This window comes from Pan paniscus, chromosome 18 (assembly GCF_029289425.2).
Source record: "Pan paniscus chromosome 18, NHGRI_mPanPan1-v2.0_pri, whole genome shotgun sequence".
In the NCBI taxonomy this organism is placed as follows: domain Eukaryota; kingdom Metazoa; phylum Chordata; class Mammalia; order Primates; family Hominidae; genus Pan; species Pan paniscus.
The window spans coordinates 99,754,599-99,765,804 of NC_073267.2; the positions used below are offsets into that span (position 1 = coordinate 99,754,599).

At 61.2% G+C, this 11,206-nt stretch overlaps 1 protein-coding gene across 11 annotated transcripts in view; it reads left to right on the forward strand.

Moving 5' to 3' along the window:
- TCF25 (transcription factor 25) overlaps nucleotides 1–11,182 on the forward strand; it is a 39,655-nt gene extending 28,473 nt beyond the window's left edge. For 7 of the 11 annotated variants that reach the window (XM_034941100.3, XM_034941101.3, XM_034941102.3 and 4 more), the window contains 7 exons: nucleotides 121–280; nucleotides 2,603–2,690; nucleotides 3,413–3,571; nucleotides 4,674–4,764; nucleotides 5,723–5,802; nucleotides 10,393–10,465; nucleotides 10,883–11,182. In XM_034941100.3, coding sequence (XP_034796991.1) covers nucleotides 121–280; nucleotides 2,603–2,690; nucleotides 3,413–3,571; nucleotides 4,674–4,764; nucleotides 5,723–5,802; nucleotides 10,393–10,465; nucleotides 10,883–11,041 — 810 coding nt within the window. In that variant the 3' untranslated portion in view covers nucleotides 11,042–11,182. Of the gene's footprint in view, nucleotides 1–120; nucleotides 281–2,602; nucleotides 2,691–3,412; nucleotides 3,572–4,673; nucleotides 4,765–5,616; nucleotides 5,803–10,392; nucleotides 10,466–10,882 lie in introns of those variants that run through there. The other 4 variants (XM_055100571.2, XM_055100572.2, XM_034941103.3 and 1 more) reach the window with 4 other exon arrangements.
- Nucleotides 11,183–11,206: the final 24 nt, after the last annotated feature.

An 11,206-nucleotide genomic window follows, 5' to 3' on the forward strand; every position in this document is an offset into this window, starting at 1 on the left:
TTGCCTGCGGAATATACCTGCTCGGGGTAGGGCTCACTGGTGATGTCAGAGCGTCTGCAAACTCACATATTTTGTCTTTATGACTTAAGGCTCCACACTCTGTTTCTTCGTCCCTCGTAGGCTCATCGGAACCTGTCCCAGCTCCCGAATTTTGCCTTCTCCGTTCCACTGGCGTATTTCCTGCTGAGCCAGCAGACAGATCTCCCTGAGTGTGAGCGGAGCTCTGCCAGGCAGAAGGCCTCTCTCCTGATACAGCAGGCGCTCACCATGTTCCCTGGAGGTGAGCGCTGTGTCTCGCCTGGGGTAGGGGTGTGTCCTGTCAGCCGTGGGTGCTGCTCTTCCTGGTGGTGGAGGCCAGGTCCCAGTCCTTCCCCACACTTACAGAAACATGCATTCTCTGGTAGGGCCTGCAAACCTGCCCTACCAAACCTGAAAGAGGGTCGGCTCATCTCGGAACCCGCTGCGTGCCACGCCAGGCACGAGGAGGTGGCAGGCATCCCGACCCCCGTGGGGCCTGTGTTCTAGAGTGCAGAGACAGAACTGGCTGGGAGGTGCGGGGCATTGGATTGTACCAGTGCTGGGGAGGAGAGCAAAGCAGGGGAAGGTCTCGGCAGCGCCGAGGTGTGGCCGAGAGGGTCGTGCTCTGCACCATGCTGGGATGCAGAATGGAGGCCTGTGCCGCCCAGACGGACTCAGCCTGCACAGCCCTGACCCCTGACTGCATCTGGGTAGCTTCGATCCACACACATGTGGCGGGCACAGTGAGGCTGCCACCTGGTCAGACCTCGGGGCTGACCCTGCCTGACAGCATGTGTGAAATCCCTCCTTAAGACGGGCCTCCTCCGAGGGGCTGTGAGGGGTGAGGGTGAAATCCCTCCTTAAGACGGGCCTCCAGCCGGGCGCGGTGGCTCACGCCTGTAATCCCAGCACTTTGGGAGGCCGAGGCGGGCGGATCACAAGGTCAGGAGATCGAGACCATCCTGACTAACATGGTGAAACCACGTCTCTACTAAAAATACAAAAAATTAGCCAGGCGTGTTGGCGGGCGCCTGTAGTCCCAGCTACTTGGGAGGCTGAGGCAGGAGAATGGCGTGAACCCAGGAGGCAGAGCTTGCAGTGAGCCGAGATCGCGCCACTGCACTCCAGCCTGGGCAACATAGCGAGACTCCGTCTCAAAAAAAAAGAAAAAAAAAAAATAGACGGGCCTCCTCCGAGGGGCTGTGAGGGGTGAGGGTGAAATCCCTCCTTAAGACGGGCCTCCTTCGAGGGGCTGTGAGGGGTGAGGGTTATTTGCACGCAGCTGGTATACACACATTACGTGACCACTCATCGCCTATTAGGATGTCCTGGAAGCAGCATCCCTTTCTCGGTTCTGTGGGTTTCTAGGGCTCTGTCTGGGCCCCGAGGAGGCCCATGGCGTGGGGTTGGGCAGCTTCTAGCACAGGCAGAAACATGCCCCCCAGAGGGGCCTGGCCAGGCCTCAGTCTGCTCGCTGACCCCAAAAGCTTCGTCCCCTGTGTCTAAGAAGCACCTTGTCCTCCTCTGGGGCCGCATGCAGCTGGCCATATGCTCCACCAGTGCAGCCGTGTCTGGGAACGGGGCTGGGAGGCCCTGTCCTTTGTGGCAGAGCTGTGCTGCTGTCTCACAGGCTGTAGCGTCAGCACCTCCCTCGAAGGCAGGCGGGCTGCCAAGAAGCCACTGCCACTTACCCCAGAGCACTGGAGATCACTGCAGGCTCTGCCCTCGGGGCCCGTTCCCCCACATGGCGGCCTCTGCCCTCAACCTGCAGTGCTGGCTCTTCCAGTGGGCACAGGTGGCCTCCGCTCCCACCAGCCTGCCATGGGGTCCAGTCTTTGTGATTAAAACATCCAACCGGCCGGGCACGGTGGCTCACGCCTGTAATCCCAGCACTTTGGGAGGCCGAGGCAGGAGGATCGCTTGAGCACAGGAGTTCGAGACCAGCCTGGTCAACACGGTGAAACCCTTTCTCTACCAAAAATATAAAAATTAGCCGGGTGTGGTGGCGGACGCCTGTAATCCCAGCACTTTCAGAGGCTGAGGCAGGTGGATCACCTGAGGTCAAGAGTTTAAGACCAGCCTGGCCAACATGGTGAAACCCTGTCTCTATTAAACATACAGAAATTAACCGGGGCGTGGTAGTGTGTGCCTGTAATCCCAGCTACTCGGGAGGCTAAGGCAGGAGAATCGCTTGAGCCTGGGAGGTGGAGGTTGCAGTGAGCCGAGATTGCGCCAGTGCACTCCAGCCTGAGCAACAGAGTGAGACCCTGTCTCAAAAAAACAAAAAAAACCCCAACCCCATGTGTGTGGAGGGTGGTGGGTGAGTCTTCCCTTGGATGCAGATGGGGCCCTGGCAGCCTCCTTGGGGCTGGTGTGAAGGAGACCCCCAGCCTCAGACCCTGGGCACGCCAGCAGCAACAGCTCAGAATACCACCTGGAAGCAAGCCGCTGGCCCTGCAGACTCTCCACCTTAGAACAGCTGTGTCTGTGACAAGGACCTCGCTGTGTCCCTTACCGCCTCGGGGGCTAGGAGTGGCTGGGGTGTGTGCTGAGGGCCCCCACAGAGCCTCCGCTTCCCCTGCAGTTCTCCTGCCCCTGCTCGAGTCTTGCAGTGTGCGGCCCGACGCGAGCGTTTCCAGTCACCGCTTCTTTGGACCCAGTGCTGAAATAAGGTAAAGAGTGGCTGGCGGTGCCCATCTGTGGGTTCGGAGCCTGGGAGCCATTTTCACTCATCCTGAGAGGCCCTGAGGGACCTGCTTCCAGCAGCAGGAGGGGCTGTGGTGGCGGCCTCGGGGACTGTCATTTGACATGGGAGGGCTCTGGAGCCCTCATCTGTGTGGAAAAGCCCAGGTGGGACAGCTGAGCAGCCTCCAGCTTAAAACCGAGGGTCATATAAAGAGGGTGCCAGGCGTGGCGGCACATGCCTATAATCTCAGCTTTTTGGGAGGCCGGCTTGTGCCTGGGAGGTCAGAGGTACAGTGAGCTCTGTTTGTGCTCCTGCACTCCAGCCTGGGTGATGGTGAGACCCCGTCTCAAAAAACAGAATAAACAAAGAGGGAGCAAACACAGGAGAAAGTGCACGCCGAGGGGTCATCCCCTGGCCCTCCAGGGCTCGCCCTGTGTGCACGCAGATGGACCCGCCCTGGGTGCATTTTCACATTTCTGTGACGTCAGTCCTGCTTCCTAAAGAACATAACCTGCCCAACAGGCTCACGGCACATACCTGTGTGCCCCAGCCCCACGCCCTCAGGCCAGCAGCCCAGGGGCCTCCTTTCACTCCAGGCCACAGGGCACTCCCTGGACCCCCCGTCTGCCCATGCGTGGGGCTCTGCTAGCCTCGAGGCAGGCCGTGGCCTGAAGAGGGGTTCTGCTCACAGCCCTTGCTCTCCCCCAGCCAGCCCCCTGCCCTGAGCCAGCTGGTGAACCTGTACCTTGGGAGGTCACACTTTCTCTGGAAAGAGCCCGCCACCATGAGCTGGCTGGAGGAGAACGTCCACGAGGTTCTGCAAGCAGTGGACGCCGGGGACCCAGCCGTGGAAGCCTGTGAGAACCGGTGAGCTGGGGGTTGACACAAACCCTGCCACGCCCCCTCCTCAGGGACCCTCATCCCAGACACGGGGGCCTCGCATTCGGGAGGCGAGAAGGGCTGTGAGCAGCTTGGCCTCCGTTGCTGTGGGGCCTGTGTGGAGCCTACAAGACAGCGCACAGCCCCTGGCGTGTCCCAGAGGCTTCCTGGGAGGCAGCTGTGGTCATCAGCGCAGGGTACCGAGCTGCTGTTCCCGGGTGCCTCGGGCTGGAGTGGTGGCTTCTGGCCTTGCAGTGTTTCCACATGAGCTGTGAAATGATGACGAGTCTCTCACACCCGCATCTTGGGAGTACAGAAATCTGGCAGAGACGAGAAAGAGTCTCCTGTCCTGTGTGTGAACACTTTGGAGGCTCATGCCCTAATATGCTGCATCTGACAGGCAGCCCCTTGCTGTTCTTTTCTCGTTTGTCTGCGCCCTCGGCCCTGTGCTAGTTCTGTGCATCAGCACCGTGGCTCTGCGCAGCGGTGTGGCCAGGCTCAGTGAGGACCACCTGGGAGTGGTGCCCATTTGCATCTCCACAGTGAAGTCTGTGTGCCGCGGACATGAGGTGTGCCCGGGGGCGCCCAAGAGGTGCTGGTGCCCCCAGCCGCTGGCAGTCATGGGCCCGTCCGCGTGTCTGCTGTCCCCACTGGACTGGACATTTCTCATGGACAGGAGCATTTTGTTCCCTGTACTGCTCTCCCAGAGCGATTTCCAGCAGGGACCAGTGCCTGTGCCTGTAGCCGTAGCAGTGACGATGGTGACACACCCAGGTGTCCCTTCATGGAGATGAACTCAGTGACTTCCCACAAGAAGCCACTGGCCACGGCTCCCATCGTTCTTGTTCTTTGGATGAAGAGGCTGAGTCAGTGGCCATGTGGCTGGGATTGGTCCCCAGAGGCTCCCCAGCCGCAGGCCAGGGACCAGCCATGCTGCCTCTGCTCGAGAGTAAAGTGTACAGTTTTTGCAGCCACCAGAGATGCAGCGAGATGCCTCGTGCTGTGTTGGGGTGGGGGCCGCGGCGCCATGGCGGTTACCATTTCATTTGCTGTACTTTATCTGCTGTGCCTTGTTTCTCCCCGGCCCTAGGCGGAAGGTGCTCTACCAGCGTGCACCCAGGAATATCCACCGCCATGTGATCCTCTCTGAGATCAAGGAGGCCGTCGCTGCCCTGCCCCCGGTAAGGGAGAAAGGCTGAAATGGGAGCTGTGTGTGAGCCGGTCACATGCACGTCCCTTCTGCTCCGGGAGGCCCACATGCAGGCGTGCGTGGTGCGGGCTCCCGCAGCAGCCCAGCCCCGCCACGGCAGGGGCAGGGTCTAGTGCAGAGGGCTCCTCCTTTCCTGGCAGCCCAGGTTCGGATGCTTGTTGTTTTGAGAGAGAAATCCTTTGGGGCTCAGAGCACAAGCTGAGTCGTCACCGTGGTGAGCTGCTCCATCCGTGGTCTTGTGAGCGTGTGGTGCGGCTGCTGGGGGATTCTCTGTAGTCGTGGGGTGTAGTCCTGCTCTGACGCCTCCTGTGCTGGAGGTGCTGTTTCTGTCTCAAAACCTGAGGAGTTTATACTGTTGTTAAGGGATAAGATAGAACGAGTGAGAAAACCAGCAAGTCAGAGGGTCGCAGGACCGTGGACTGTCCACTGGGAACCGCTTAGTGCCTCCTGGTTTAACTTCAGCTGCTCTGCGGGCCCTTATGACCGGCATGGCTGGCTTTGTCTGGGGCTGTGAGCTTCTGACTCTCCTCAGTAGAGTGGCAGCACATGGCACTGTGCAACCGGAGGGCAGCTCAGGGTCCCTGTAGCCTGCATTCGCTGAAGTGGGAGCTTCTGTCACGTGGTGAAGAAGTTGGCAGGCTTGAGCGGCACGTGACCCCTTTCCTTCCCCACCACACACTCTGGTGTGCAGGGCAGACGCCGTGCAGGTTCACCTCGACTCCCGTGAGTGTCCTGGTGGCAGAAGGACCGTCCCACCCTCACCCAAAGCTCGTTGGTACAAAAAGCACAGCCGTTTCTGTCAGACTCTGTGACTATCTCTCAGCAGATGCATCCAGTCCACGCTGGAGTCGACTGAAGGACTCTGCTGGGAGAGGCAGAGGCCCCCTGGCAGCATCCGTAGCATCTTCGTTTTATGTCCCTTTCTGAAGGACGTGACCACGCAGTCTGTGATGGGGTTTGATCCTCTGCCTCCTTCGGACACAATCTACTCCTACGTCAGGCCAGAGAGGTACCTCCCTCCTTCCAGTTCCCACCTCCCAGCTCCCACCTCCCTCCTCCCTCCTCCCAGTTCCTGGCTCCCACCTCCCAGTTCCCACCTCCCAGTTCCCACCTCCCAGCTCCCACCTCCCTCCTCCCACCTCCCTCCTCCCTCCTCCCAGCTCCCACCTCCCAGTTCCCACCTCCCAGCTCCCACCTCCCTCCTCCCAGCTCCCACCTCCCAGTTCCCACCTCCCAGCTCCAACGTCCCTCCTCCCTCCTTCCAGTTCCCACCTCCCAGCTCCCAGTTCCCACCTCCCAGCTCCCACCTCCCTCCTCCCTCCTCACAGCTCCCGGCTCCCAGCTCCCAGTTCCCACCTCCCTCCTCCCGGCTCCCACCTCCCAGTTCCCACCTCCCAGCTCCAACCTCCCTCCTCCCTCCTCCCAGCTCCTGGCTCCCACCTCCCAGTTCCCACCTCCCAGCTCCAACCTCCCTCCTCCCTCCTTCCAGTTCCCACTTCCCAGCTCCAACCTCCCTCCTCCCTCCTTCCAGTTCCCACCTCCCAGCTCCCACCTCCCTCCTCCCTCCTCCCAGCTCCCGGCTCCCACCTCCCAGTTCCCACCTCCCAGCTCCAACCTCCCTCCTCCCTCCTTCCAGTTCCCACCTCCCAGCTCCCAGTTCCTACCTCCCAGCTCCCGCCTCCCACCTCCCAGCTCCCGCCTCCTACCTCCCAGCTCCTGCCTCCCTCCTCCCAGTTCTCAGCTCCCACCTCCCTCCTCCCACCGCCTAGCTCCCACCTCCCAGCTCCCGCCTCCCAGCTCCCACCTCCCTCCTCCCAGTTCCCAGCTCCCACCTCCCACCTTCTAGCTCCCACCTCCCTCCTCCCACCGCCTAGCTCCTACCTCCTAGCTCCCGCCTCCCTCCTCCCAGCTCCCACCTCCCTCCTCTCAGTTCCCACCTCCCAGTTCCCTCCTCCTACCTCCCAGCTCCCGCCTCCCACCTTACAGCCCCTGTCTCCTCCCTCCTCCCTCCTCCCAGTTCCCAGCTCCCAGCTCCCGCCTCCCTCCTCTCACCTCCCCTGCCACCTCCTGCCTCCCTCCTCCCAGCTCCCACCTTCCAGCTCCCGCCTCCCTCCTCCAAATTCCCACCTCCCAGCTCCCTCCTCCCTTCTCCCAGTTCCCACCTCCCAGCTTCCTCCTCCCACCTTCTAGTTCCCACCTCTTTCCTCGCAGTTCCCACCTCCCAGCTCCCATCTTCCAGCTCCCACCTCCCTCCTTCCAGTTTCCACCTCCCAGCTCCCACCTCCCACCTTCCAGTTCCCACCTCCTTCCTCGCAGTTCCCACCTGCCAGTTCCCACCTCTTTCCTCGCAGTTCCCACCTCCCACCTCCCATCTCCCAGCTCCCGCCTCCCTCCTCCCAGTTCCCACCTCCCAGCTCCCACCTCCCACCTCCCAGCTCCCACCTCCCTCCTCCCAGTTCCCACCTCCCAGCTCCCACCTCCCTCCTCCCACCTCCCAGTTCCCACCTCCCATCTCTCAGCTCCCAGCTGCCACCTCCCAGCTTCTGCCTCCCTCCTCTCAGTTCCCACCTCTCAGTTCCCACCTCCCAGCTCCCACCTCCCAGCTCCCTCCTCCCAGTTCCCACCTCCCAGTTCCCACCTCCCAGCTCCCTCCTCCCAGTTCCCACCTCCCAGTTCCCACCTCCCAGCTTCCTCCTCCCACCTTCTAGTTCCCACCTCTTTCCTCGCAGTTCCCACCTCCCAGCTCCCATCTTCCAGCTCTCAGCTCCCACCTCCCTCCTTCCAGTTTCCACCTCCCAGCTCCCACCTTCCAGTTCCCACCTCCTTCCTCGCAGTTCCCACCTCCCAGTTCCCACCTGCCAGTTCCCACCTCTTTCCTCGCAGTTCCCACCTCCCATCTCCCAGCTCCCGCCTCCCTCCTCCCAGTTCCCACCTCCCAGCTCCCACCTCCCACCTCCCACCTCCCAGCTCCCACCTCCCTCCTCCCAGTTCCCACCTCCCAGTTCCCACCTCCCTCCTCCCACCTCCCAGTTCCCACGTCCCATCTCTCAGCTCCCAGCTGCCACCTCCCAGCTTCTGCCTCCCTCCTCCCAGTTCCCACCTCCCAGCTCCCACCTTCCAGCTCCCAGCTCCCACCTAGCAGCTCCCGGCTCCCGGCTCCCACCTCCCTCCTCCCACCTCCCAGCTCCCGCCTCCCTCCTCCCACCTCCCTCCTCCAAGTTCCCACCTCCCATCTCTCAGCTCCCAGCTGCCACCTCCCAGCTTCTGCCTCCCTCCTCCCAGTTCCCACCTCCCAGCTCCCACCTCCCAGCTCCCGCCTCCCTCATCCTAGTTCCCACCTCCCAGCTCCCAGCTCCCTCCTCCCACCTCCCAGCTCCCACCTCCCTCCTTTCATCTCCCTCCTTTCATCTCCCACCTGGCACCTCCCGCCTCCCACCTTCCAGCTCCCGCCTCCCTCCTCCCAGTTCCCACCTCCCAGCTCCCTCCTCCCACCTCCCAACTCCCTCCTCCCACCCCCCACCTCCCTCCCAGTTTCCACGTCCCTGCTCCCACCTCCCACCTCCCTCCTCCCACCTCCCAACTCTCTCCTCCCACCTTCCAGTTCCCACCTCCTTCCTCGCAGTTCCCACCTCCCAGCTCCCACCTTCCAGCTCCCAGCTCCCGCCTCCCAGCTCCCAGCTCCCGCCTCCCAGCTCCCAGCTCCCGCCTCCCCCCTCCCAGCTCCCAGCTCCCGCCTCTCGCCTACCAGCTCCCATCTTCCGCCTCCCTCCTCCCAGTTTCTACCTCCCAGCTCCCACCTCGCAGCTCCCAGCTCCCAGCTCCCACCTCGCAGCTCCCAGCTCTCTCCTGCAGCTCTGAGGTCAGGGCTTTGGGGCTCACAGGGACTGGCTGCCTCTTTCAGACCCAGATGCTGAGAGATGGGGCTCAGGGTTAAGTGGGTCTTTCCCCTCACAGGAAGGGAGAGGAGGAGAGGAACAGTGTTATTTGGGGGTCACAGCTCTGCGTTTGCAGGCCACGTTCTTTCCCATCTCCACCGAACGTATGAGCGCTTGCGTGTCGGCCTCTGTGGCAGGTGCGAGTGACACAGTGGAAGCAGGTGTGCAGTGAAGTGGGGAAAACATATTAATTTTAGAATCTAGAAATAAACATAAAATCAAAACTGCACCAGCCTGGCCAACATGACAAAACCCCGTCTCAACTAAAAATACAAAACTTAGCCGGCTGGGTGCAGTGACTCACGCCTGTAATTCCAGCAGTTTGAGAGGCCAAGGTGGGCAAATCACAAGGTCAAGAGATTGAGACCAGCCTGGCCAACGTGCTGAAAACCCGTCTCTACTAAAATACAACAAAATTAGCTGGGTGTGGTGCCGCACACCTGTAGTCCCAGCTACTTGGGAGGCTGAGGCAGGAAAATTGTTTGAACCCGGGAGGCACAGGTTGCAGTGAGTGGAGATCATGCCACTGCACTCCATCCTGGCGACAGAGGAAGACTCCGTCTCAAAAAAAAAAAAAAAATTGGGCGTGGTGGGTTGTGCCTGTAATCCCAGCTACTCAGGAGGCTGAGGCAGGAGAATCCCTTGAACCCGGAAGGAGGAGGTTGCCATGAGCTGAGATCATGCCACTGCCCTCCAGCCTGGGTGACAGAGTGACTCCATCTCAAAAAAAAAAAAAAAACCTCCAGTAAGGTGTTTGGAGGAAGGATGGTGGCTGTGCTGAGACGCAGAGGAAGGATGGTGGCTGTGCTGAGACGGAGAGGATGAATGTGCCCTCACCAGGCTCGGGGGAGAGGGTCCTCGTGTTCCCCAGCAGAGTCACGATGTGCCAAGGCCCTGTGCCAGGAGCAGAGCACACGGCACATTGAGAGAACAAAAGCCCCATGGCCAGACTGGGAAAGCAGGGCTGCGGCGCAAGAGGGCCAACTGCCAGGCTGCCGGTGTTTCTGGCTTTCAGAATCTGGGTCATTGAAAGGCTTTTTACCTTTCCTTCTGGGCTCGAAAGTACTTGCCTTACCCAGGCCCCGTCACCCACACAGTGGTCGTCGTGATTATCCCTGCCGGCAGGGTGTTGCAGCATTGAGGAATCGCGGTTCTTTGCTGCCTCCCTCCGCTGTGGAGCCCAGGCTTTTGCCCTCCCTAGAGCTCCTTAGGCCTGGCCGCTCAGCGTCCTGTAGAGCCGGGCCGCGGTAGCCCCTCGCACCGTGAGGGTCTCCGCTTAACGCAGGCCCTGGAAGCTTCTGCCTTTGCGTAAGGAGTGTGTGCTGAAGGAGACGTTGAAACTGCAGCTTTTCTGAAAAGCAAGGCACCTGTGCAGTGGCCGAGGATGGCTGTGGGAGCCTCGCTCCGGACCCCACGCCTGCCTCAGCTGAGTTGGTCTCCCTCATCCTGTTCCCGCTGTCCACACCCCCACCCTAAGCTGATGAGGAAGCCTCACGGTCCACCCAGGGAATCCAGGGCCTGTGCTCAGCTGCTGCTGCTCTGCTCCCTGGCGGCCCCTCCGTGTCCCTGCGTGGGAGGCAGCTGGCAGGCAGCCCCGTGAGCCGGGTTGGGTCCCACAAGTCTCAGTTCAGTGTCATTTCTGACTTTTCTTGACTTTCTTTCAGGCTAAGTCCCATCAGCCATGGAAACACCATTGCTCTCTTCTTCCGGTCACTGTTGCCAAACTATACCATGGAGGTAGGTTGAGCTCGTCCCAGCCCCTGCCTCCCCAGTGGGTGCGGGCATATCCATTCCAGTGCGAATGCCTGGAGCCTCCTTGAACCAGGACTGTGCCAGGCGGCACAGGGAGCAGGGAAGGACCAAGGCTGCATTGTACCAGTGGGGTGCCCATTCTGCTGGGGAAATTGGGGCCTGCCCAGATGGTAGCAGATGCAGGGCCGCGAGTCAGCCCGGCTTGATCGCACTCTGTGCCTGGCTTGGTCTAGACACGGCATTTGGTTTTGAGAGCTTCCTCCTCACAGGGACCTGGGGAGTGTTCAGGGCCCGGTGCTGGGGCAAGGGCCACCTCGGGCTCCACAGTGCCTCCTGCTTGGGCCCCGGGCCCCTAGTCCCAGCACAGACAGCCCCCTGCTCAGACATGTCCCCTTGCTGCAGGGGGAGAGGCCCGAGGAAGGAGTGGCTGGGGGTCTGAACCGCAACCAGGGCCTGAACAGGCTGATGCTGGCTGTGCGCGACATGATGGCCAACTTCCACCTCAACGACCTGGAGGCGCCGCACGAGGACGACGCTGAGGGGGAGGGGGAGTGGGACTGAGCGTCCGCAGAGGTGACCAAAAAGCTGTATGATGATGTTCCCGATTTCTGTGCTGGTCGGAGTCGGCCAGTTGCCTGAAGTAGGGAAGCTGACTGTGTCGCTCCCTGGTCCACTGTTTCTCCTATAAATGTAAATGGGTCACGCTCTGCCGTCCGCACCTTCTCC